The sequence below is a fragment of the Acanthisitta chloris genome, unplaced genomic scaffold (assembly GCF_000695815.1).
Source record: "Acanthisitta chloris isolate BGI_N310 unplaced genomic scaffold, ASM69581v1 scaffold2732, whole genome shotgun sequence".
In the NCBI taxonomy this organism is placed as follows: Eukaryota; Metazoa; Chordata; class Aves; order Passeriformes; family Acanthisittidae; genus Acanthisitta; species Acanthisitta chloris.
Window position 1 is genome coordinate 102,744 of NW_008660849.1, and position 27,381 is coordinate 130,124.

Genomic DNA, 27,381 nt, shown 5'->3' on the forward strand with positions numbered 1-27,381 from the left:
ATTTTTATAGCAGTGTGAAGAGTAGAAGATTTTCCTGAACTGGTTTGTGCTTGCATAAGCTGCTAGGAGAGTAGAGTATGACTACATGTGGTTAGTGGACTTTAAATAGTAACTGTGAAGTACAAAATGCTCAGATTTGAAATGAACTGTCAATGCAGAGCCCAGAGCTTTTTAACCTTCTAGTCTCTAAAGTCTATGTACCAGAGCTACTTTTGAAAACACTTTGAGATTTAATTGTGCATTTGCAGTGGAGTAACAGTAGTTTATTAATTCTAAAACCTGAAATGATGCATATGCATCTTAATGCATTATAGTAATTATTTTAGTTAAGCTGATTTTTATGCAATAATTTATTTTTTACATTTCTAGAGTTAATCTCCTTTAATATATATATATATATACACTCCTATTATGTTATTTTTTTACTAATCTTATTTAAAAAGGGAACATTACATATTGAATACTGTACCTCAATTTTATTGTAATGATTTTACTGGTTACCAGGTGGGGTGGCAGTTGAAAAATTTGGTGAATGCACTGCGAGAGGATCCGAGTGGTGTTATCTTAACTTTGAAAAAGCGACCTCAGAGCATGCTTACCTCAGCACCAGCTTTACTGAAAAATATGAGATGGAAGCCCCTTGCTCTGCAGGTAATGAAGCTTAATCATAAGTCATACACCATCGTTTTAACTATAGATTATCTCAATGATGCTTTATTGTGCTTCATCCTCAGCAGCATATGGATTTACTCTTGTATACTTTGAAAAATTGTTTCTGAAATTATTTTTCTGTAGTTTGTTCTCATAGGCTTAATTGAAAATAAACCTGTTAGATCTTTTCAAAGTTAAGAAGTAATCATCCCAGTGTTCTACAATGCAGAAAAGTAACCTCAGATAACTTTTCTAGCTAAGAGGAAAAAAAGCAGGCTTCACAAAGTGATAAATTTTGGTCTGATTTCTTGTGAAGATCTCAGTACAGTATAACCTCAAAAAAAGAGGGGAGGAAAATGTTTGAGTTCTCAGTTTGATCAGTCATGGAGTTACAGGAAAATTTATAATGTGATTATATTCAATAAACCACTTGATCATGAAAATTTGCTCATGTAAATAAAGTTGTATTTGTGTCAGAATTGCTCTTGAGATTGAACCCTTGCACGGAAGGAGGTGTAGCACAGGATGTCTGACTGGGCACTTAATATTAGTAAGCCTGAAATATGCTGAAAGCCACGGAATGGTTTCCTTAAAGCTTTTGTGTTTAACTCTAGGATAAAATGTCACTGTGATGGATTGCTTTAGGAAATAAAAGTTATGTTCAGACTGATGAAGGCATGTAACCAACAGATGGAACTGACAAATAATCCTTTTTTCCATTCAGTCCAGATAGAATGATGTTTAGAAATTTATTTTCTTTGCATAAAGAGGGCATTCTTTGGGATGCTTTTTTATCACAGTAAAAACTAATTAAAAATTAAGTACATATGAAAGAGAAAAGACTTCTGAAAGTTTGGACAAAAGGAAAATGAGATGTGGAATTGCCACTGCCATTAGCTGTGGTCTTTGCCTTTCAAAGTATTAAGAGATACATAGAAAGAACTAATGCCATGAAGAACTTCTTTAAAATATGTATACATATAGGTATTAATCCTGTAATGGTTATATGCATCATAGTCTTTGAAACTGAGTAAGTTTTTAAATGATTGAGATGTCTTGGTCTTTCAGATGTAAAGAATGGACTAGACATGTGACAAAAACATTCAACCAAAAATATCTTAGTAGTGTCTGAACATAAAATTGCAAATCTGTATGCATGATATGAGTGTATGAATGTCCATATTTGAAGGCTGCACTTTCATCACAGCTTTAGTGAGAATATAAATACAAATGTAAAATGCATATCATTGCTTTAAATGGGGTCACATGGTTCCAGTCTAAATCTGAGTGAGTTTGGTATTTCTTTGGGTGAATTGGGCCATTCTCCTGAATACTCCTTTTTGTTTCACTTTATCATTTGCTGCTAAAATAATTACTCTGAAGACCATACAACAGAAGTTTCTGACAGGTACTAGGGTGTTAATCAACTGATCTAACTTCAGATATTTAGTATGTACATATATTTACATATCATTCAAGTTTCTCATTTTTACTTCCTCTGGCTAGCAGATATGCAGTAGCAGTTACTGGTTCAATTATCTTGGCCTATTTGATCTACCTTAGGATACAGTGAATTTGACATTGCCCATGCCTCTTTCTCTGCGTTTGATGATAAAGGGAATCTGGACAACTGTCTTGAATGTAGTTTATCTGTATTGGATGGCACTAACCCTCAATAGTGGGTTTCTGTAATCTTACAGATTTGGGGAGGTTGGGAGGGCAAGGCAGTTTTGGTTTTGGTGTGGGGTTTTTTTGCCAATAGCATAGAAAATATGAATATTTTAATGGTTAATATAAGTGCAGATAGAGATACTGTTAAACATGACAGATATAAATCTGGAACCACTATGATATTATTCTGATTTTATCAAACATGACACCAGGAAAATGCCAGAACCTCATCAACGCTTATATGTGCTGTGGGCATATGTGTGTCTGTTGTAATTTATGATTTTAGTGTGAGAAACAACAGTTTTCTAAAGTAGGCAGAGTGTGGACAAAGCTCCAGGGTGAAGTGCAGACAAACTTCAGAAGCTGCATAACATGGAAATTTCTGTTGTTGATTTATGCAGATCAGAGTATAGCAGATGTTAAAGCCAGCTGATGTTAAAGTTTAAATGTAGCCTAAGTGTGAAATTGGTTCTGTATGTTTTATCGATAACAAGCAGCAAAAGCAGAATGCAGTGTAATTTTATAGCTGTAAAATTATGAAGAAATTATATTTATTTAACAAATTTTCTGAAAAAGGAATCTTCAGAAACTCTGTAAGTTGTTTTTTTGCCCAAGTTTGCCCCAATGGCTGGTCTGGAATTTCTTATATTGCTGATACACATAAGGGCACTATTCTTTAAGAAGAGCTTGGGAGGTAGTGTGAGAGGAGAGGGGAAAAGTCAAAGCAAATAGCAAAGAAACATTAAGGAAAGGAGTACTTACATCACCTTTGCAAGCAGGGAAGGTTGTGATAACTTGTTTTCCCATATCAGGATGTCTTGAAATAATTGAGAACATTATAACAGTACTGTCATCCCAGAGTTAAGTTAATTGAACCATATGTATTACTCAGGAGACACAAGATATGAGGAAATTATGACTCAGTAATAATTCTGTTAAAGTACAAAATATGAGCAAAATATTCACAAGATTGTAGAATAAGATATGGGGATGAAATTCTGATAAAATGGGAATTAGGATCAGCAAAATGACTGTGTGTGGTTTTTTGGGTTCTGCAAATGGAGTGAATGCAGGAAAAATGTGGTGTCACATCCTGATCAAATCGTGATGAGTGAGGTAGGAAGGTGAAAGTTTGCCCTAATGTAAAGGAGGCTGACACAAAAGCAGAGACTTGAGTTTTTCTAGTCATCCCACCAGTGAATGTTTGACAGCCGATGCTGTGGATGTAGAAGGTAAATATTTCAGTGCATTGAATTAGGAGACTCATTTACATAGAAATTTACATTGGGATGTTTTAATTGAGAGCCTTCAAAACTTAATTTTAGCTTACAGTGAATAATGTGAGGCATTACTGGTAAATTACATTCATCTTGTTTAGTCAGTAATTGTGTCTAAGAACAAGAAATTTGCCATTCGCAGCTACATGACAAACTAGACGTAATGGAGAGATGCTAAGATAGTGATACTGAGAAAGTGCTAGATGAGTCTCCCAGTTCAGGCAATATGCAGGTACTAACAGTGTATCAAGCAGTTTGGTGTGTGAGTGTTAGGGCATCTTAGTAATTATATTACATGTTCCAATAATGACATTTTTAAGAGCTTTCTGTCTGCTGTTAGTGACCTAGATAAGCCAAATGCCAGACAAACATTCATGGCCTCCAAGTGTGGAAAATGCTTTTAGATCATTCAGATACAAACTGTTTTTTAATTGGCATAAATGCTTCTTAGAATGTTCAGTTGTTTACTTTGATCAGCTTTGCCTTCACATTGCAATCTTGCCATGAATTAGGAGTTCATTGCAGGCTGCATAATTATTGATTAATTCTTTGTGGCTTTGTGTTGTTTTGGGGTATTTTAGCAGAAACATGGTATATTAATTCTTTTCACAAATATTCTTATCCTTAGAATAAATATGAAGGGTTGTGGGAAAGAAACAAGAAGAATTACATGTGTGGTGTAGCAGTCCTGAAACTGATACTGAATGGCTTGATGTTCAGTAAAATAATGCAATGAGCCTATGGCTATACTATGCAGCATTACATAATGAGTTTGTATTTAAAAGCACATTAGTTCCATCTCTGAGGTCAATCAGTGCAGAAATAAAAAACTCCTTTATTTCCCTCTTGTGTCCTGATTAAAGAAAGTGCTGTTTGGTTGGGTTTTTTTTTTCTATTTCCAGTCACTTGATTGTCTGTTTTAATATCCATCACTATACAACCTCTTACTGATAATCAAGGTTCTCTCTTGATGCATTCTTGAATCATGTCCAAATTTGTGAGGTCAAGGGATTTTTCAGCCTGTGTTTTTCGTTATTGCTTTTATAACATTTGAATCAGGCAGCTGTGGCCTTGGGGAATTTTGTGGTTGCCTTTGCAATTGAAAGTATTCATTAACGTGGTATTGTGCCATAAATATTAAGATGTTATGCCTGCATCTTACTGAATTTGCCTCTCAGTTACTTTTTTTAATAGTCTGATCTGTTGTGTGAGTGCCTAGAATGATATTTCAGTTTGCAATGTTTGTATTTCTGACTGCTACTGAATGCAGTGAACAAACAAATTAACGTTAAAGTTAATTACTTAATTTTTCTTACTTGACATAGAGGTGACTTTTGTCTTTGAACTCTCCAAATTTTTTTCTGGTTTAAAACTGAATTTTAATAAATGTCCTTTACTCTAGATTGTCTGTTTTATTTCTCCTCACACTTCGTGTTATTCTGGGGAGGTTTCCAAGGGAGCCTCCCTGAAGTGCTGTTTGAATAATGATGGAAATTCAATAGAGAAGATTCTCGGAGCATATGAATTCTTATGTAAATCGTTATCATCACACTAACAAGAACCTAGCTGCAAAGTCCTCCTTTGTCTTCTGGAAAATGCTTTGTTAATTAGTCAAAAAGAAAGTGGACTGTACTACAGTGTGGAAGACTCTTCCTCCAGTTTCTTTATAATACAGAAAAGGAGTGCTAAAGCAACTTGTGCCATGCTTCAGTTAATTTGGACTGCACCCACCAGTATCAGAGAAAAGGCTCTTCCTTGTGTCAGTGAGGCTGGGGCAGATCCAGCTGCCAGCCACATCTTCTGTGTTGACTTGGAAAAAAAACCTTCTCACCTCTCCTTTACCAAGCCTATTCAAATGCCACCTTTTGTATATCTAAATAGTTCACTGTACTTTTTTTTATTTGATTAAATTGTACCCTTGTAAAATCACCAGCAGCTCAGTATCTGTAGTTTTTTTAACAGAGTTTATTTTGGATTAGATATGCATCATATTTGCGTTATGATATATTCAGCTTTCCAGCCTCCTAAGCAGCACCAGCAACAGTAACAACAGTCCTTGATTTGAGAGAAAATGCCACTTTTATTGTTTTTATTCAGTTTATATTGCTTCCTTCACTCATCTAGAGAAAATGCTATATACTGGTTTTGTCATTTATGATTAGAATTAATGACCCTACGCTTTTTAATTATTTAAATTGAATAAAATTCTAGCTTGTTTGCTCTTCAGTTACTTAGTTGTCTTTGAACTTCATGGGAACTGGGCATTCTTTGCAGCACTGTTAAAATGGATTCTGACTGAATTAGTTACAGTATTTCATTAATTCACGTCATGGTTTTTCTTATAAAAAGTTTGTTTTGCTGGAAACATTTTGTTCAATGAATTATCATAACCTTGATCCAATATGAAAAATATATCTGATGCAATCACTGTATAAAGATAGTATCGTTTAAAATTTTGTATTGGTTTTGCTTGTATTTTGAAAAACTGTCTGTCTCTTTCTGGAGCAATGTTTCTCAAACTATATATTGCAGCTTCCAAGGGAGTTAACGAAAGGTTCAAAGAGTTTTAAAAATCATTAAAAAAAATTTTAGATAATATATATAAAATATTAATTACATTCATTGTTTACAGAGAAAAAGCAAAAATAATATGCTGACTCACTGGGGACACCCTCTCAGTTCCTTCAGGATTCAGGATGGGAAAAGCAGCAATAGGTCCTGGTAGTGAGAGGGAGATAGGGACTGCAGGGCAGAGCTAATCAGGGACAGAACAGCTGCTGGAGGAGAGGGGACTAAAGTGTCTGTATGCTATCAGTCAGTACTTACAGTTTAGGAAAGGGCCCATAAAGGCTAGCAACCCTGAAAGAGGATGGCACATTCAAAATGTTTGAGAAATAGTACTCCAAAATATATTGAAATATGGATTTTGTGTCTGTCATTGGAGTTCAAAATTGATGCAGGGTCATTTGGGGATATTCCAGTTTTAACATGTAACTTCTAAACTTTCTCTGTCAGGTGAGTCCCATGGGTCAAGTATTTAACTCTTTGGACCTGAAAATTTTAGGTTTATTACTATTTCAGCAATCCCACTTGCCCTGACCAGCCTGCCAAAGGAACTGCAGCAAGAAAATCTTTACTCCTTGGAAGAGTATTAACTCAGTAATATCACTGATCTCCAAGGCATCCAACTGAGAAATACTTGAATGGAGTCCCATGTGGTTTTCTGTTCAGTGTGCCTGCATATGGTACCCTGAGCGGCTGCCATTGAACTGGAGAGCAACATGTGCTGGTTTACTGGCAGGTGACCAGATTGACTTGAAGTGAATGGTTGAGGTCCCTAAATTGCAATGCAAAATGCCATGTAGATGTGCCATACCTTCAGGTCAAGTTCTGAAGGCTTTCTTTTCAACCAGAGTGGGTCTGAAGGCTTTTAATTCTTTATAAAAATGAAAGCTGAACTCCTGCAGCACAAGGTGGTAATTACAACAGTGCTGTCAGTGTGTTGAGCTACTTAGTACCAGGAGATATCCTCTGAAAACTTTTGTATGTAGCAATTCTTACTGAGCTACTGATTTACTGGTGAAGTCATGATAAATAATTTTTTTTAAAACCAAAAGTGGTGACCTATTTTTAAATTTGGATTTCCCTTTTTCTTCTAGTTAGACAGGTTTTCTGTTTCTGTGGAAAGCAGGGAATTGATTTTGGCAATATGAAAAAATAGGGAAAATATATGAGACATTCTAGTATGTTTTGAGACAATCCTAGTGGATTGTGCTTCTACTTGTACTAGATTGTATTACAATTGCTATCCCTTTGAGAGCTCTGGATGCCCTGGGAAGGTGTACACACACTGCCATCCTGTGAGGTACCACAGTCATTCAGAGTCTCAGTTATACTGTATTTTCACCTCTGAAAGTGTCTGACATTGGAACAGTTTGAGGGAACCCTTTTACCTTCAGTAAGCTGGATAGCTTGTGGTTTTCTGTGTTAAACTGAATACCATTTCTTCCTATTGCACTCCCTGTTTTAACCACCCTCCTGAGCCAAAAGGTGAACCAAAATACATGTCTGTCAAAGATGTACAAACCCAAACTGATTTCCAGTATCAACCAGCAAATTGTCTGGAGGACAAACTGACCTGTATGTTGGGACTGTGTGTTAGCAGACACTTGTGAAATGTGAAGTTTCTGAACAGAATCTTCAGATTTTTCAAAATAATTAAGTCAATATCACTAGTATTTAGATAGTTACAGCTAGGTGGTATTCCAGACACAAGGGAAATTCTTTACCTGTGTCCTCTAGTCCTCCAGCAGCTGGTTAGGACCACCAGAGGTACATCAACCCATCATGAGTCCAGATTGCTCTTAAAGCTTGAGTCTGATTCTCCTTACATGACATAACCATAACTCCTATTGATTGCCACCAGTCTAGGCTCTAAGGCCCCCTTCCCTCTTATCTATCTATCATGCAGGTAAAGAAAAGGGTTGTTGTCTTCCTCTAAGTGGAGAAGAACAAACCCGTCTACCCAGTTTGTCATCCTCACAGTGTTCCTGCTGGTATGAACCATAAGCAAATAGCTTGGGCTTAACAAGTGTAAACAGGATCTAAGTCACAAAATTCTTTTGGTTTACAATGAAAATTAATTCAACAAGCTACTCAGCAATCCACAAGCTGTACTTGTCATGGAAGTGCAAGGTGTCAGAAATGTAATAACCAGTGTTGTATTAGTGAGTGGTTCAAAAATATCTATGGCTACAGTGTCACAGATGAAAATTTAAAGTATAAGAATTTTGTTTCTCTGAAAGATGCAGGGGGGTTGTTTAGGGGGGTTTTTTATAGTTTTGGTTTGGTTTTTTTACCCAGTTTTGCCACCAGCTTTATTCTTAATTTTGCAGAGTTCTGTCTTGTTTTTAGTGGTTGTAAAGTCTTCTATCTGTCTGGTTTTGTGTATGTGTCTTTCTTCCTTTCTTCCTGAAAATACTGGCAGTCTTTCCTTGGCCTGGCTACAGAATACTCACATTAACTCTAATGAGGAAGGAAAGAATTAAGAATTTAAGAATTAAAGTTTATAGGAGAGTTTTGTAACATTCAAAAAGAGAAAACTTGTGTCAGTTTATAGCTGTTGCTCTGAAGGTGGACTTGCAAAGTTTTAACGAGGAAATTTTAAGCACACATTTTCTCATGTTTGAGTTAAGTAACATCTAACACATCTCTGTTCTGAAAACAAGGCAGTAACTAGCTAAAGGATGAGGTTTTCAAAGTGACATTCATTGTTCCTATATACAGATTGTATAAAAAAGTAATGCAGTGATTGGGACTTTGCTTGATAAGCATAAATTTGAATGGCTCATCACTTGCTTCTGAAACACCAGCCTTTGGAGAAGGTTCCTACTGTTAAACTTCTGGGATTTTCTGCAGTATAGACATAATGCTACAGTGTCAACATTAATATCTAGAAACTAAGAACTGATTTTTCTGCACAGGAATTCCCTTTTGGTCTGTCATAAAGTACTGTTAATAGTGCTGGCAGAAGGATCTTCCTATGCACCCGTTCACATGTGCAGCTTCTCTGCTGTCAGTACAATGTGAAATGTTTGTGTTCTCCAGCAGTTACTCCGGTCAGAAATATAGGTATAGTTAACTATCTTCAATCCCAGTGTTTCTGTGTTCAAGGAGTAAATTCCAAAAACACGGAAAGAACTCTTTCAAAGCAAAACTCAGCATCATTTATTATTAGGTTTATTTTAGAGTGTATGAAGAGGCTGTTGTACTTTGTTGTTCTTCTGCTTGAGTTTAGCTACCACACAAACAAAGCCACATAATAAGGCTTTTGTTATTAAGCAGACATGTTAAGTAGACTAAAGCAATCAAAGTTTTCTTCTCATTTAATTTTTCTGCATCTGTAGACTGTTAGAAAATCTTGCTATGAGTTTCAGCCCTACAGTGATTTAATAAAAGTAGTTATAGTAAGGAGGAAAAAGAGGTGCCTAATTCATGAGAGAGAGAGGGAGAGATGGGATGAAGAGGAAGGATACTCTTTGAACTGGAATGATAGATAGAATGCATGATTATTCTTCATGGAGGGTGCAATTTATTTACCTGTGAGTAAATGTTATTTTGTGAAGAATGTGCCCATGGGAACGGATAATTATAATAATAATAATAATGATCTTCAGTTGATTCTGTCTCATAGCATGTGTACTCTGAGGATGTAGTACCTGATTTAACAGCATCTGCAGGCATAAGCTGAAGCTTTTACAGTTAATTCTTAAGCTGTACAGCAGATTGGGGGAGTTGACATTCAATTTAATGCCTACTTATGCAACTTGTCTTGTAAACACTAGACTTTTTCTTTACAATGTTAGTTTAATTAAGGAATTAACTGCATTCTCTATGTTCATTACTCATTAAGATTTCACCAGTAGCTTTGCTCTATTGATCACTGTTTTTATGGGCATTGACTATAATCTTGATGTGCTAAAGGGAAAAAGATGTAATCACAGGAGTCACTTTTATAAGCACAGTACATGTCCATTTGTAGATCTGTCTCCTTAGCATGAGTATTTTTTCAGTCAGCTTAAAAGCAAACAAAACATTAGAACTGCTAACTATTTCTTTAGCTTTCTAAACTATAGACTGTTTTTGGCTTTGTCAAATAAAAATGTATAATATAGAAGGATAATCTTGATTATTTTTCTCTCTCTTTTGAATCAGCCTCTTATTCCTAGAAGTCCTACAAGCAGTGTTGCTACACCATCCAGCACTATCAGCACACCCACAAAAAGAGACAGCTCTGCCCTTCAGGATCTCTACATACCCCCTCCTCCAACAGAACCTTATGTTCCAAGGTAATAAATACCATTTCAGGGTATGAATTGTTGTAAAAAATATTAGTGAAGTAACTGTCTGTTCTGTACCTTTTTATAATCCTCCTCTGCAGAATAGGCTGATAACACTGTGTTTTGCAGGTGAAGTGCTTATTAAGGGTAGATATGCTGAATCAGACCCATAATGTTCTGAATCAGTGTCTTGTATGCAAAACAGACTATAGGTTTTAGAAAAGAAGATTTAGTACCTATTTTTTTCAAATACGGGATAATCAATTGACTGTAACAGTCTCATCCTCATCCAGAAGTGCAAAAGTTATCTGAAACCCTGAACTAGGAAAGGAATTTGTATCTGTCCCCTGGCCTAGTAATCATGATGCCACAAGGGAGACTGAGGTGAAAGCAAAAATCTTTCAACTTGAACAACAGCTCTGTTTAGTCCTGCCATAGTGTTTTCCTTTTTTAGATATATTTGATTCGAGCAAATTTCAGGATTACATGTGGCTGCTGTGCTAGACCATGCTGTTCCCTGTAAATATAACTGCTACTCTGCCCTGCTGCCTGGAACAGGCATATTCAGCTCTCCCAGTCTCAACTTCCTGAGCCAGAAAAGCAGTATATCCTCCTTGTAGATTCATCAACCTACCTTTACACAACCTCAAATGATGCAGTACAATTCCATAGTGTATGCAGATGTGGCTTTCCTAAAACCATGAGAAAATCATAGCCTATAAATAATGTGGAAGTACCTACCCAGAGGTCTAGGAATTTATTTAAGAGGAATCATAATTTTTAAAGCTTCTGTATTCTTAAACACTGGCTATCATATGTCCAGTCAATGTATTTTAAATTACTTCTTGCTTTTCTTTTAGTTAACTATCTTGGGAAGGTTGAAAGGGCAGTGTGTCCTTTCTTGTACCTGAGTTTATTGTAGCTAAGTTTTTCTTAGACTTTCTTATCAGTAACTCTTCTACCCAATTAATAAGATGTATGACCTGATACTGAAAAGATTTTCCAGGGGGCTTCCAACAATGAAGTATATGGCAAATTAAATTGTCTAGTGAGGAGAAATCGTGATTCTATGATAAATTCTTACTCTTCAGAGATATGAAAAACCTTTTAGGGCAAAACTGTGGCTTTGCACTCCATGATGATGTCACAAGCTTTTTGTGAAGCCTTAAACTGAGTCTTATGTTCCTTCCTCGTCCCTGCCTCATCTGTACCTGCTTTGGTTTCTATTTCTTGAAACAAAAATGATTGCCAGTTCATTTCAAATGTAACATGTGTAACACAGTTGAATTTGTTAATACAATTGTCTTAAAGTGACAAACAGAACACATACTCTAGTTCAATATTTATTTTTTCTTCTCGTTAAATAAAAACACAGTCAGTCATGACACTTGAATTGTTCACAGGAGTTGAATGTATATTTTATCTCCCTGAGAACAGTATTTTAATATGCTTATATAAGTATTTTAAGGACATGGTTATCAGAAAATTAACAGAAAAGAACCAAGTATTAATTCTAACCCATCAACAAAAAAAGCTGGGAAAAAATCTCCAACCAAAACATAATCTTAGGTTTGTTTCTCTTTGAATACAGTAGTTACATGGTAAAGACCTGTTGCTTCAGAAACTATACTATCTTTAAATAAGTATTGCCATTATATTGCTTCTAATTATGTTTACCACCACAAAAATACTTTTATTTGATAAGAAATGCATCTTCTTTTTTGAAGTATTTTTAGTGAACATTCACTACTTATTAGAGTAGTATCCGAGATCTGCTCTAGAAACAGACCTTCAAAATGCATTTTGATTATTTATTAGTAACATCTCTTAAATCATAATGATAATGCTGTATTTTGGGCTAATTCTGATTAAATCTTATAAAACATATTAGTACAAGAGGTAATCTTACGGAGAGATTAAGCCTTGTACATTTGAATTTTTTAATCAACTTAATCCTAATGGACTGTACTTCATTTCACCTGTCACATAGTATACAGTGTTTCTGAATAATTTGTGTTGACCTTTCATTAGGTTTTTTTGTCCATGATTAACAATATTAAATCATGTTATTATTTAGGGTAGTATCAAGCTGTTCAACATCTGTTTCTCAGTTTGTTGTTGCCATTCCAAAGGAAAAAAAACAAACAAGCCTTCCTTTTGTTACTGGAATAGTGTCAAAGACTTGGTGTTTTGCTACAAATTGCAAAGGCCGAAGCTATGCCACCCTTGTGATGATACCCACAGATAGTACAGCTGCTGACATAGCAGCACATGGATGGCATGGCAAAAAGGGGCCAACACTTCCCGTGTGCCAGTTACACAGAAGTGTTGGTCATAAGGCAGTGCCTACTCAAATTCCTTGAATACCTTTTGGGTGAAGCCCTCACCTCCAGAGGACTGTGGCAAAGGGTGGGTTCATAGTGGCTCTGCACTTAACTCCCTCCAGCTCAGGCTGCTCTGCCTTCCTTGTGCCAGCCCCTGATAGCAGTTGCAGCACTGATTATCATCTGGCTGGTTTATGTAAATCCCCATCATGTTACCTGCTGGAATGCCCCAGCACTATCCCCCCAGGAAGTCTTTCTGTGACCAGAGGTGAGCCCACCAGCCTCCCTTGCTAAGCCAACACCATCCCTGCTCTGGGAAAGCAGCCTGCCACAGCGAGTGGAGTGATCAGTGGGGGTTTGTGCTGCTGTGCTGTCACAGCCAAGGCAGGATGGCCCTTTTTCATCTTTTGTGGCTGCCCAAATCCCATGACGAGGCTTTGCTTTGTCCTCAGATGGAGTCTCAGGGTGCCAAGGGAAGTATGGGTCAGCACACTGGCCAGCTTGGAACTCACATGGCAGTCCAAAGGGGCAGAAGGACCCTAACCAAGGGCATATGGCACCAGAGCTTCTCTCTTGGCTGCTCCCCAACCACTGTGCTGCTCAGAAATAACTGGCTGATTGGGTCTATAGCAGCCATCTCCAGGCAGAGTTCTACCTGGGAGTTCTATCTTGGGGATCTGACACAAGCTACAAAGTGAGTTTGGTTCTGGGATAGCAGCTTATGAGCTACATGAATGTACCTATACAATTTCTAGGGCTGAACTGATACTGCAAGACTATGTCAGATGTCTGTACATCATCTGTGCCCGTATCTTCTTGATCTGGAGTTAATTTATAAGGAACCAGATTGAGTTTCTCAATGCTTGCCATATAGCCATGTCTTAAAACTAGCTGATGTATTTAAAAATGCAGGTATAAAAAAGTAAGATCAACATTATTTCTGTACCCTAAATCACAAAATGCTAGGTAGATGTAAAAAAACCTAAAGAAAAAAAACATACAAAACCAAACAAATAAAAACAAAAGTAGCTGCACAACAATTTTGTTTCTATAATTCTTTTCAAGAGAAACCAAGAAGTTGAATAAATCTGTGAAGGAATTGAATAAGTAGAGATGTGTGACGTAACTGGCATATGCACATATGACATGCAGTCCTGATGTGGGTGGATGTCATCTGTTTCGGTGTATGAAATATTTACATAGTCCCATGTTTATTGAAATACTAACAGTTAAAAAAATGTATGTCTTATCTCAATATATTCAAAACCTGTGTTTTTAACTAAAGGGATGAAAAGGGAAATCTCCCCTGTGACGACGTTGGCAGACACATAGTGGGCAAACCCGTTCATACAGGATCCGAATCTCCAAACTCATTTCTTGATCAGGAGTATCGGAAACGCTTTAATGTGGTTGAAGAAGATGCAGTTTTATACTGCTATGAATATGAGAAAGGAAGAACAAGTGGTCCTGGAAGGAGAGAGAGCACACCGACATATGGTATGGCATTGATCTAATAAAGATAATCACCATTTGTTGACCTTAGGATTTTTGTGCATCTGCTTTTGTTTTTAACCATGAAAATATTTCAGGTGGCCATTGATTTTGCTATGAAATCTATCCTACTTTAGTCCAATTTCAACCTAAGATCTTATTCTGTAAAAGGGAAAAAAAACCCTTACTATGATAAGAAGGGCAGGTCCAGTTTTATATTGATGATTTTTCTGAATATAAATTCTATAATTTTGTTATTATGTTTCAATATCATTTTATTGAAAAAAGCAACTGCAAGACTTGCATAAGTTTAGGAATTCAGCATTATAAAAATTTTCCCAGGTATAATTAAGATCACAACCACTTCAGATATACCAAGAGATGACATGCTGTTGTCATGCTGCACTGCATCCTTTTTGGTAATGCTATATTAACCTCCTGTAACTTCCTATATGGGAAGTGATGTCTATCTACATATGAGCTCTTCTTTATTTGAGGTTACAGATTGTTTAAGAAAGAATTTTGCATATAAGCACACACATGTATTCATGTTACTTCCACGTCTTGGATTTTGGCTTATTTAAGATGAGAGTTCAGAAACAATTTTTGGTGAGGGTTTTGATGCTCAAACCCTTGTACTCCAGGTTATTTTCCCTTTGAAACTGTTGCAACTCATTGTTTAGCTAGTATTGTAACTTGTTTCAGATTTGGAAATTATATCGCTTTGAAAAGAAAATAGACTTAATTTATGAGGAAGCTCAAATTTAGTACATCATGCAGCCAAAATCCAAAGTCACCTGGGAGCATTGACATAAATTAAACTTGAGCTGTGTAAAGTATCCTCAGGACTTGGAGCAATGTGCTTGCACAACATTAAAGGTTACATTTTCATAAAATGCACCCTTTCCACAAAACTACTCAATCCTGCTTCAAAATCCTCAGTATCCTTTTGATTTCAGAACATTTTCAGGTGTTTTCTAACCATGCCCATAGTGTCCAAAATAACTGCTAAGTTTTTAAAATGGGTATATCAATTTTGTTACTCTAGTATTTCAGAGAATACAATTGCTCTGTGCAGTCAGTTCCATTAACAGAGATGTACTCTCTGTTTCAGACGTTAAATTCTAATACTGGTGGTAGGGAGTAAAGAAGAACAGTTATTTTCTTCAAGGACTGCTGAATCCATTATTTTCTTATCGGATAGCTTTTTTAGACTTTTTTTCTGTTAGCAGAAAGGGTTATAAAGACAGGGATCAAAGGCTGCACTGAACATCAGTCATTTAATACATTTGTTATCCAGCCTGTCACTTTTGATCTCACTTCTTTTTTAATGAATTCACACCATCTAATCCATTTTCATTTAAGTGTATTTTCTTAAAATATTACCATTTCAGCATTAAATTCTAAAGTATTCCACATGGCATTTGTTAGCATAAGATTTGTGGCTAGGCATGACCTTAGGATTTGACAGAAATCTGGAAAATGACAATAACACTCTTCTGGCTTCTGGTGGCACATTAAAGAAGGTCAAAGAGAGTTCCAAGGCCTAGAGAAATAATTGTTTTCAACACATACTGATCATTAATTATGTGATGATGTTAATTTTTTTCTGAAAAATTTTCTCAGTACACCTTCATGAGAGGTTAGTAAGGCCCTCTGTAATTTATTTATTGGAATCTTTTGACATTTTTTGACAATGTTAGCAAAGAGATTTTTCTTTCATGCTCTTGCTGGCTTCCAGCTGTTGTATAGTTGTTGCTAATTAGCCTCAGAAAACTTCTGTTCACATCACAAGGAAGAAATCTTCCTGAGTGTAGTCACCAAGGAAAAGAGATTTAAAGATGGGGTTAACACAGAGGTTAACAAGAAGGTGATTAGGAGAGGTAACAGGCAAATGAAACTTGAGTTTAAGAAAAGAAAAAAAATTGATCATTGCAGTTTTAATGCCAGATACAAAATCAGGTGCTTTGAACAGCTGAAGGTTTTGTAGAGAATTTGTTATTACTTTTGATAACAATCAGACTTTACACAATTTTGTAGCTTTTGTATTGTATTAAGTGTATTTCTAGCAAAAGAAAACACTGAAAGCTACTTCTGATCAAGTAAACATGAGTTGAATAAATCCCTACTCAGGAAATTACTTCACAATTGTGTGTGCTAAATCTCACTGGCTTCAATCAGACCTAAATGTGTGTCCATAAATAGTAAAATGAATGATAAATAAAAAGTTTAAAACGTGTTATTTTCCTGAGCAATGATGTGTTTGTGACCTGATCTCATGGTCTGTACAGAACATACAGCATTTTTGTCAATTTTTTTTACAAAAAATACAATTAAAATTTGTACCATAATGCTGCCTGCATGGAATTGGCATGTTTCCCATGGACACAATACTTCAGTAGGGAGATAGACAAGTTTGAATATTTATTGTCATTATAAACATGTTTTTCTTTTTCAATGTATTATTAACCTTGAAAATATGGAAAAGACATTTATGTAGGGATTTTCTAGTAAAATAATTTACAAGACTTCTGAAGTTTTTCCTTTAAGCTTTGCTACTCTTAAAATCAAAGTATTTACCCCCTTTTTGGTTTTGTGTCCGGTAGATTGATTCAAAGAAGAGCAAGGGCTGACCTTGTTGGGAAAACATTTTGGTTTTAGTCTGCCAGATAATGTGCCATATGCTATGCTACTCTATTTTGTTTCAATATACTATTTAACTTGCTAAAAAATTCAAACCACTCTAAGTAACCCCACTAAGTTTATTGCACACTTTCAGTGATTTCCAACTATTGTGCAAACCTTAAGCAAAAATAATAACTTTTAGCATTTTTAAAATCAATTCTGTGACTTCCAATCAAAATTTAAAATATAGGATAGTCTTCAGCTTTGCTGTCTCTTGATATCTAAAGTCAAAGTGAATTTACAAATAATAAAGTGCTTTGCATTCTGTGGATGAAATGCTACAAAAGAAATTACATGTAGATGTTTTCTGCTTCCTTTCCTACTCAGTCACTGATGGATCTTTTAAGCCCACCAGCAAATATGCTATTTTTGAAGGTACTTTAGTGATATGCACACGTTTCTGTTACCAAGAATTCACATGTGCTTTGAAACAGTCCTCCCATGTGTGTGCCAGGGGCTTACAGAATAATAAATAGATATTGTTCAGAGAAAAGTAAAGTAATTTGAATGTGTTTGTCAGCGTCAGACGTCAGTCCAATGACGATATCGTAGGGCACCGGATTTATTTTCTAAACTTAAAAAAATCCATTAAATACTTAGCTGCTTCTTTGCTGTTAAAGAAAACACAATTCCTATCTTAACCTCTGGTTCAGAGGCAATGCTGGATCCTCTTTCGTAAGCAACCCCGTAGAATAGCAGCTTAGCACATAATTTGTTCTTTCTTCTAAAGAGTGTGAGTTTAATGCTGCCTTATGGTGCATGATCTTGATTTCCTTCTCTGTTTCCAGGGAAGCTAAGGCCTATTTCTATGCCAGTAGAATATAACTGGGTGGGGGATTATGAAGACCCCAATAAAATAAAAAGAGATACTAGGAGAGGTAAGTGGTCTGAACACACATTTTATACAAGGCATTATGGATTTTATCTGGCTTTAAGCTATATATTTCAACCTCATTTTCCTGCTTGCTTAGCTACATATTTTTGTGAACCTATTTTGGGGTTTTCTTTATTATGTATACTTAATTTTTTGCAGAGCCTGTCTTGGGACTGGGAAAGTTGGTTAGCCAGGCAAAAGAGAGTCATGACTGAAAAGCAATGCAGTTTGTCTTCATATTGGCATTTATCTTCATATTGGCATTTATTTGATTCAGTTGTATTATCCCATCCATTTTGAAACTGGCCTTAATTTTTTAATACTAGAGGACAAATGTATGACCGTTACTGACAAATAGTTTTATGCTTAAATGAGAATTAAATACCACATTTCTCTGTCTTCATGTGTTCTTTTTGGATGGAAAAGATTCAAGAACAGCATGGTAGTTACCTCAAAATCATAGAGGATAAGTTATTCAAAATTCTGGTTTGTGAGGCTTGGATATATAACTCCCCATATGAAATGGTGACCTGAGATGGCTGTTATCACCCAGGAATAAGATGTAACAGTAATGATAGCTATTTCCATCAAAATATTAATGAAATATTCACTAGGGATCAAAAAAGGAAACACGTAGAAATTATTAGAAAGAGAATACATGACAAACTTAGAAGTATTCCTATGCTACTGTGTCATTGTTCCTGCTGTGTGTATGTGTAGTTCCAGTCTCTTAAGCTTTTAAGAAAAATACAGTAGAATTGAAGGAGGTTTAGAAGACAACAAAAATGATCAGGTGCATGAAAAGTGACTTCCAAACCAGAGTCAGTTAAGTAGAGTGGCCATCATCAGTTTGGGGAATATAAAGTTTTATAAAACCTTATGTAGAATGAAGTAAGGGCATAGGTTTGTCACTGTTTAATCTGAAACAAAACCAAAGAGATCAAAGGTGTCTGTCAACTGCTGGTTAAAAAAGAAAATGAGCCACCTTCTCATGCAGCTTGGGTTCAAGCTAAACAACCTCTTGACACAGGAGCTTGTGGATTCTAAAAGTTCCCATTAATGCAAGGAAACACCAGACAATGTTGTGAAAGACAAATCTGCTGAGGTTCCCTAAATTCACAGATGATGTTTCTGGGTCAGGATGTCTTTCAGTTACAAAACTGGTAGATGATGTAAGAGTACTTAAGGAAAGTATGAAAGATCTCCAGTGAATGTTCAAAGCAAATCACTTTTAAATGTGTGGCACTACTGAAGTTTGTATTTGTTAAGGGGCTCCTGCTAAAAAATAGCAAAAAAAATTAATAAAATTATCATCAGTGTATCCAAAACTCCAAGACATAATTTATTGATCTGGGGATTCTTTTATGTTCTGTTCCCTTTATTGTCAAATATCCCAGAAAACTGTAAGAATCGTGAATTTTCCCTGCCAAAAGTTTGCTTTCTTATTGTATGCAAACCAAAGAAGTAAATGGGTTTTGTTGAGGAAACAGTCTTGAAGAGTTAAAATTGACTGTAGATCTTAGCAAGAATATTAGATGTTTTGGAAGCAGGATTAGTATGCATACAGCAGTTCACAATGATATTTTGCATTGCTTCTCTTTCAACAGAAAATTCATTGCTTCGCTATATGAGCAATGAGAAAATAGGCCAAGAAGACTACATGTTTCAAAGGAATAGCAAAAAGGATACTGGGAAAAAGTCCAAAAAGAAGGGAGACAAGAGTAGTAGTCCAAGTCATTACTCGCTGTTGCCTAGTTTACAAATGGACTCATTGAGACAAGATGTCATGGGCACACCTGGACCAGAAACTGCTTTGTACCACGTGAGTAAAAATAGCATTAACAAATACCATTGCTCTGTGCTTGTGCTAGGAGATTGTCTTGGTTTTACAGCACTGTTGGACTTTTTTTGGATTGCTGTTGTTGCATTGATTCCTATTCTTTGGAAAATAACTAGATCTTAGTATTTTGTAATTCTTTATTTTATTGTTAAGATCTGGGATGGACACCATCTCCTTTATCTAGAAGATCGTTGTTTGAAATGCAGTGTGGTATCTCTGCCTTGACTTGCTACTGATGGAAAGGGAAGAACCATCAGAGTGGCTAGAAACCTTCCCAGCATTTATGTCACTACAATATGCTAAGTGTTGTCAGACGACCCTTTTACTGCAGGTACCTGAAAGGTCTGATAATGACAGGAAAACTCGTTGGGGACATTTGTTTTTCTTTTGAGGTAAGGGGAGCCCTAATGCATGTAACTGTTTTTAACATGTATCCCTCAGTCATGCAAGTATAAATGTGAAGGAAGGGATTCTGCTGAATGTGATGTAAAAGGAAAATGGCAGTAACTTGCTAGTTTTTAAATGCGTCAAAAGGAAATGGAATTAGAAGATGACAACATATTTTAGATATGATAACACATTCAGCCCATAAAAGTATTTACATTTTAGACCTCAGTAAGATGTCATTGTAGAGGAATATATACACAGTAACTCTGCAGGAAAACAGTAGAAACAGTTGAAATTCTCTTTATGTATTAACAAAGAGTAGGTAATTTAGATTGCCAGTGTCTATCAGAGATGGCAGTAGCTTGTCAGCTAGTCTGCTCTGAAAAACAAGCAGGTGGAGCTTCTCTGAACCTTTTGGAGGCAAGTAACTTGGCTTCATGTTGTAAAACATCACTGCTGGTTCTCACTTTACAATTGGTGTAGATTAATTGAAACTAAGGGAGCCTTTACATCCTTTTATACCATCTGAATTCTTGGTCCACTGGCTTCTAAAACTCCTTAGTATGCTGCAGTGTATAGGCAAGTCTGATAAATGTCAGAGCAGATGTCATTTAGTATTAAAAGTAAGTGCCTGTGGTGTACTTTAATTAAATCAGGTCCCTAGATTTGTTACTCCCTTTCTTTATCTTTTGTAGTAATTTAGGTAAGACGATAAACTTTTTTTCTTACATTCTTTTTTTCAACTTTGGTTTTATGCTGTTTTAGTAAGTTCGAAAGCTGATAGTGGGGAGATTTTAATTTACGAAGGCAAATAGATACGTAGTTTCCTTAATACACAAAGCCAAAGAGATTGCATGTGTCCCCAAACTATCTTCTCTGTAACGACTGCAGTCTTTCCTAGAAGGAATCTAATCAATGCAAGAGCCATTGAAATCAAATATTTACAGAGCAAAATAGAAAAGTTCTTTGTGTAAGGGAGAACTTTCCATTCTGTAAAGAACAATGTATTCAATTTGCAACACTTTCCATGTACTGAGAGAATCCTCATCTCTCAGAAACATTTCTTTTTTAGTATATGTTAAATTCCCAACACTATGCACTGACAAAACCTTTTTAAGGTGCCATCTTTGTTTTTCCTTGATTTCCTCTATTACCTATTCCATCTAGTTTCCAAATTATGTACAAAAATAAATTGTGTACAAAGGAACTGGAAAATTCTTCAAAATTCTGGTGTGGAAGTTAGTGAGCAACAGCAAACTTAGGATTGACAACCAACATTTTTCTCATACTTTGGATATCCATCCACAACAAATGAACTCTTAATACCACAAATTCCACCAGTGTCTGCTAATCCTTCTTGTGCATCATTATCATTAAAGGATGTCTCTCTATAATGCCATTAAATCTTCAGCATCTTTTTGAGAGTTTAGTAGAAGCTTACTCATTTCTAAAAATAAATAAAGATTATTCATTCTTTAGAATACAAATCAGTATTGATCTGCTAATTGGCTTTGAAGCAAAAGGCATGAAGTAAACAGAAAGAGGAAGCTTGGCTATTAATTTGTCCCAGAAGAAATGAAAAGGAACCCTTCACAAAGCATTTGCAGCCCTCTGCAGCTGAATATTGCTGATGGTATCACTGGGAACTGGCTGCTATCATGCAGTACAGTTTCCTTCTTGTGGTCACCCAAGCATTTTGGCTTGTGAAACCCTAATCTAGTTTGCACATGGGGCTATATGTCTTTGCCACATAGCAGAGCCAAAGGCCTTCTAATAAATTGGACAGAACTTTTCTTAAAATCTTAACTAAACAGTGCAGTGAGCAGATAAAGAACAGGGGGAGTACAGATAAAACACAAGGAACTCGTATCTGTCTGCAGTGCAGTTTAATAAAACTATAGATAACAAATAAGACAATGAAAACATAATTCATACTTCAATTGCATCTTAAAGATCACTAAAAAGTGCCTGTGCTATTACAAAATATTTTTTTTCAAGCATCAGCTACCTAGTTTTTCAAAGACTTTGGATTATTTGTAAATGGAAGCCTCTGGACACATATGAGTTCAGTGCAGAGTGAGTGGTGGTAAGTCCAAAAACTGCTCTAATGGTAGTGAAATTCTATGATTCTATGAAAGAAATGGAGGGTTTTGTTGTGTTTTAGTTTAGGGTTTTTTAAGAAGTCAGTGTTTTCATCATATTAGAATATCAGAGGAAGAGAGAATACTGTGACTGTCTGCTGTATACCACAAGCTAGTGGATTTTCCTGAACTAAAGTGCAGCTTCTACTAAGTGGCTGTAGTTGAACTTGTACCTATAGTGCCTTGATTTTTTGTAGAAGATTCGTGGTAGAGAACACTCCACCAGGCTTGTTAAGTAGCTCCAATCCCTGATTGTTCTTGTTATTAAAAGTCTTCACCTGTTAGCCTGTGTTTACCTGACTTCTGTCTCTAGCCTTGGTTATAAATGTACCATTATCCTCTGGATTTAAAGGGTCTTTTCTTACCAAATTTTATCTCCCAGTATAGGAATTTACAGGTTATAATCAAATCATTTTTTTGCTTTCTTTTTCTTGAAAGAACTAGAATGAGCATCTTGGGTTTTCATCAGAGACTGTGTTTTCCTACCCTTTCCTCATTCTCATAATTCTTTCAGATCCTCATATTTAATCCTAAAGAATCCTAAGCAGTCTTCCTGAAGTATGTATGCCAGAACAAGACATAATTTTCCAGGAGCTGAATAGAAAGTTAATATAACCTTTCTATTCCTGTTCACTACCTATCTTATTTAAATATTTCAAGGACTGTTTACCCATTTTAAGCATAGCCTTGGAGTGGGGAGTATGTTTATTACTTGGTTTTAGTTTTGTTTTTTCTGTAATGAGAGTTTTTCAAATCACTGGTATTCCTAATCTACTAATTTATATCTCACATTCTTTCTTCTTAAATACATAGCATCCTGTGTGGTTGGTCATGTTGAAACATATGACTTCTCTGTATGCTGGCTGAATCATCCATGTGTCTGAAGCTACCCCAAGTGTGAAATATGTGAGAGTAAGACCTGTGGACCCTCAAATTGGGTCCCCATGATTCCCAAGTCCATAACACAGAATACTGAAGCTCCAGGAATCTGGGCTCTGCTGTGGAACACAACTTCCAAAACTCTTGTTCTGAAATTGTCTTTTTAATGCACGTGTTCTGTGAAATAAAAAACATACACATTTAATTCCTTCTTTTATTTCCCCTTCTATTTTCTTTTCCCTTTCTTATCTGAATTCCCAGCAATAGAAACCAGGCTGCTCACTTGGCATTCAGGTCTCATGTCATTCACTTGTCTTTGATTCTGTGTTACCTTTATTCAATTATGTTTTGAGTCCATTGATATAAATTTTAAATTATTTTGGACTAAAAATTCATCCCACTAGTTAATGATTAATTCCTCTCACAATTCCAGGCCTCTTCCCTTTCGAATCTTGCAGCCACTGATGTGGGTAGGTTGATTACCTTTTCACTGTGAAAGTTTTGTGTGGAAAAGCAGCCTTTACAATTATGCTGACTTCAACTCCTTCTACTGCTTTTAGACATGCCTCTGTAGGAAAGAAAAATCTTTGATCAAAAAAACTACAGTGATGAATTAAATTACCACAACAGAAATGGTATGGGTTTGTGCTGTAAACAAAGTGGATGGTGTTAAAAATTTCCATGGTAATGTAGAAGTGCCTGGTTGTTGTTTATTTTCTAAAAGTTCTTCTGTAAAATGCCAGCAGATGCAAATTGTTATGTTCTAAAGCGATCACAAGAATGTGGCAGTCTAGCATTTTTCTGACTGTCAGGATACTAAACTTGCATAAAATCACTGGTTTTAACAGTTTTGTTTATATCATTGACCTGCCATTGCAATCAAAACTGTGTGGTCAAGGATGCATTTCAGTTACGTATCCACTGAATGGAACTGATGTGAGAGCTGACACCATAGCAAAAGAAAAACTAATTTGTGTTGTGTCTGTGAAGCAATCATCTCTTGTACCCACTTTTGTTATTTTTGAGTCCTCATATACAAATTCTCTTTGCTACTTTGCGGTTTTTTTCCTAAGCTAGAAAGTGTTTCCAATGTTCTGTTGATTTCTAGCCAAGTTGTTGTTTTTACAGTCTATTTTTCTTCAGTATTGCAAAAGAAACCAACACAGAGTGTTAATGTTTTTATTAAACCAAGGCAAACTGTTGCTAATCTAGTGTGCAAGCAGGTGTTCCGTGTGATCTATTACTGTAGATAGAAAACAGCACAGTTAAAATTGCCTTGAAACTTTGGGGCTTGAGAGATGAAAGCTCTGACATATTATTATAGTTTCTCAAGTTCATTATGTTATTCTGGGTAGGGATTTCCTTGTTGTGCTTTGGGTTTTTTTGAATCAAATTAATGTGGTTATTTAGGAGGGAGATAATGTCATGGGTCAAAAGAAGTTCCACATCAGGTTAATAATAATCTGCTCGGAACAGGATCAATACAACTTTCCCTTAGTCTAGAAACAGCATTGCTATGGGAAGAAAAGGTTACAGCCTGTTGTATATAGTAGTAAGCAAAATTACTTTTTCTTGCATAACTCCATACTATATACAATAGGCTGCAACACGTGCCAATAAACTTATATTATTGACCCTGTTTCTTCTCCCTTCCTGCCTCCTGTTATCCCTCTGCCTTTTCCAGGGTATGCTCACTTGTTCATGTGTATTTAGCATTACCTATTTAGCAATATGTACTGACTTGCGTGTCATAGGAAAACTGTCAAAAAAGTAACAGCCTCTCACTTTGCTGTAATAACCAGCTTAATTAAAATTGTTTAATCACAGGAGTTTTCCTGGTTAATTTAATTGCATTTGAAAATAAGATAAGTTTAGTAGTCAGATGTGGCATTTAAAGTTCATACATCTGAAACAAGTGTCTCGGTAAAGGATGGAGGAGGGAAATCAAGGGTTTGTTCCATAGGGATTTTGCTGAATTTACATGTGTAGATATGTACACATGCACTATTTTTAATGTTCCATTTTTGCTTTAAATAAAAGAGAATAAAACAAAAGCTATCAGTTGGAGGTTTTGTGCTGCATCTTGATGCATCTTTGCCAAACTTAATTTTTTCCTCTTTAGCAGTTGGTAACTATCTACATGGTTGGAGTGCATCTTCATGACTCTTAACTCACATAATTAATGGCAATACTTGCTGCAGTGAGCACCTATGGAGAACCAAGCACTCTCCTCTCTATTCTGCCAGTGAGGACACTGATGCAATGACGATGACCCAGCGTACAATTTGAGTTCTCTCTCTCTGCCAGTCCTCCTGAGGTTGCTGTACCAGTTCAGCTCAGTGGGTTTCCTCAGCAGAGTTGGTGGTGCAGCACCTGTCTGGGCATGCACAGTTGAATTAGTTGCAATACTGATCTTGTTGAGAATATTGTAAGTGAAAAAGATTTGTTTATGGACCTATTGCAAAAATCAGTTATTAGCTAGTAAAATACATTGGAAAGGAGACAGTAAATTTTAGGAAAAATAACTTTTCTACTTAAATGATGCACATTTGCAGAGGTTTCTTGCCTCCCACAATGCCTCAACCCCTGAAAAAATACAGGAAAATGCTTTTTAAAGTTCGATTTTAAAATTTATGTATCTAGGTGTTGTGAATACAGAGAAGTATTTACAAAAAGCTCATGATTTTAAAACTTTAAAGTCTAACTCTACTTAAGTAGTTAATTTTCCCTTACTCCTCCCATTCCTCTCTGCAAAAGGCTGAAAGGAAGTAAAAAGTGAAGTATTTAAACATAAAGAAACTAGGATTTCATGAAAATTCTTGAATCAAATATGCATGTATTTATGAAACCTTTCAATTGTAGCACTCAGTAACTAGCATTAAGAAAGTGCAGGACACATGCATATCAGTTTCCTAACAAACTTGTGCACAAGCTATTCATCACTTTCTTGCAAAAAATTTCGGAATAGAAATGACACCTAAAAAGCACGATATACGAGAAAACTATTTACTAGGAAACCCAAACAAAGCCACCCCACTTAAAAACTAGCAGTTTATTATCTTTGTAATCATCACAGTATTTAAAGAATTTCTAGTGGGGTATTTGTAAATAAACAACAAAAAATGTTTGTAGGAAAAAATTATATACCAAATGCACAGATTTTAAGTAGGTCTCTGAAATCTAGAATGTCATTCTACCATTACAACAGATGGATTTGGTACATTTTCTTCTTAAAAATGTTTGAAATCCAGCTATGGCAGTATTTGACAAGGCTCCCTTTTTCTCCTCCCTGTTTTCACAATAGTCTCACAATAGTTTCACAATAGTTACATGTGTAATTGTTATAGAATAAAAACCTAGCAGTTGATATCAAAGTCCACTTTAGTCTAAGTGCATCAAGAAAATATTTTCTATAATTATTTCCATATTTTAATTAACATTTGAATTATTGTTACTTCTTCACTGTCTTTCATCTCAATTTAAACATATGTATTAAAATTATACTGAAGATTGCAAATATATTACATATAGATTACATACTTGCATGCATCAATCATCAGCAAAACGTGCTTGTAAGAAATATTTGACGTACAAAAATTATACTTGTGTTAAAGTTAAAAAACATTGGCATTTTTATATTCTCAGCTAAGAAACTCCAGTGGATTTCAAATAACTGTCCAGAAATTAAATGAACATCATGAAGAGTTTGGGAAATAATTGTGAAAAAATTCAGTCTACCTATTACCACAGTAAGAAATTCTTTTGAAAATAATTTCTCTGCTGTTTTGTTGCAAGTTGGCCCTGTACAGTCTAAATATAATCGTGCATGCTCTAGCTTCCACTGTAAAGGCAGGAAAACACAAACCTTAACTGAAAGTAGCACATATGCTGTTGAAGTTTAACAAGTGAAAAAGCTGTCATTTTTCATGATGTCTAGACTCTTAAAAAATAGCTCTCTCAGACTGGACTCCAAGTAGGCTCCTGGGTGCCTCAGTACAAAAGCTCAATAGTCTGAACTGCTATGATGCCTGAGTTTCTTCTCAAGTACTTTACTTGTATGTTTATGAAGGTCTAGGATAGCTTGGCTGGTAAAAGCTAAGCACTGGGCTGTGCCTCTCTGAAGGTGACTGAAGCATTTATGACATATACATCCCTTTCTTTTGTGGGTTACACTGGTCATATCATACCTTACTTTTTGTAGCCTTAGGGAGATGTAGAAGAGCACTTTGGCCTGTTCTACAACTTAGTTCTGTATCGAGTTTCCCATCAGTATACGTGTAATGAAGAAATAAGGCTGTGATGATAACTAGGTCCACATGTAG

The 27,381-nt window shown here is 35.8% G+C and overlaps 1 protein-coding gene across 1 annotated transcript in view; it reads left to right on the forward strand.

Annotated features, from left to right (window-relative positions):
* Positions 1 to 27,381, forward strand: part of CNKSR2 (connector enhancer of kinase suppressor of Ras 2) — a gene marked incomplete at its 5' end in the record, with an annotated part of 160,947 nt that overhangs the window by 70,719 nt on the left and 62,847 nt on the right. The window contains 5 exons of the mRNA XM_009069964.1: positions 505 to 651; positions 10,314 to 10,447; positions 14,048 to 14,259; positions 17,727 to 17,816; positions 19,420 to 19,634. Of these exons, the coding sequence (XP_009068212.1) occupies positions 505 to 651; positions 10,314 to 10,447; positions 14,048 to 14,259; positions 17,727 to 17,816; positions 19,420 to 19,634 (798 nt within the window). The remainder of the gene's footprint in view (positions 1 to 504; positions 652 to 10,313; positions 10,448 to 14,047; positions 14,260 to 17,726; positions 17,817 to 19,419; positions 19,635 to 27,381) is intronic.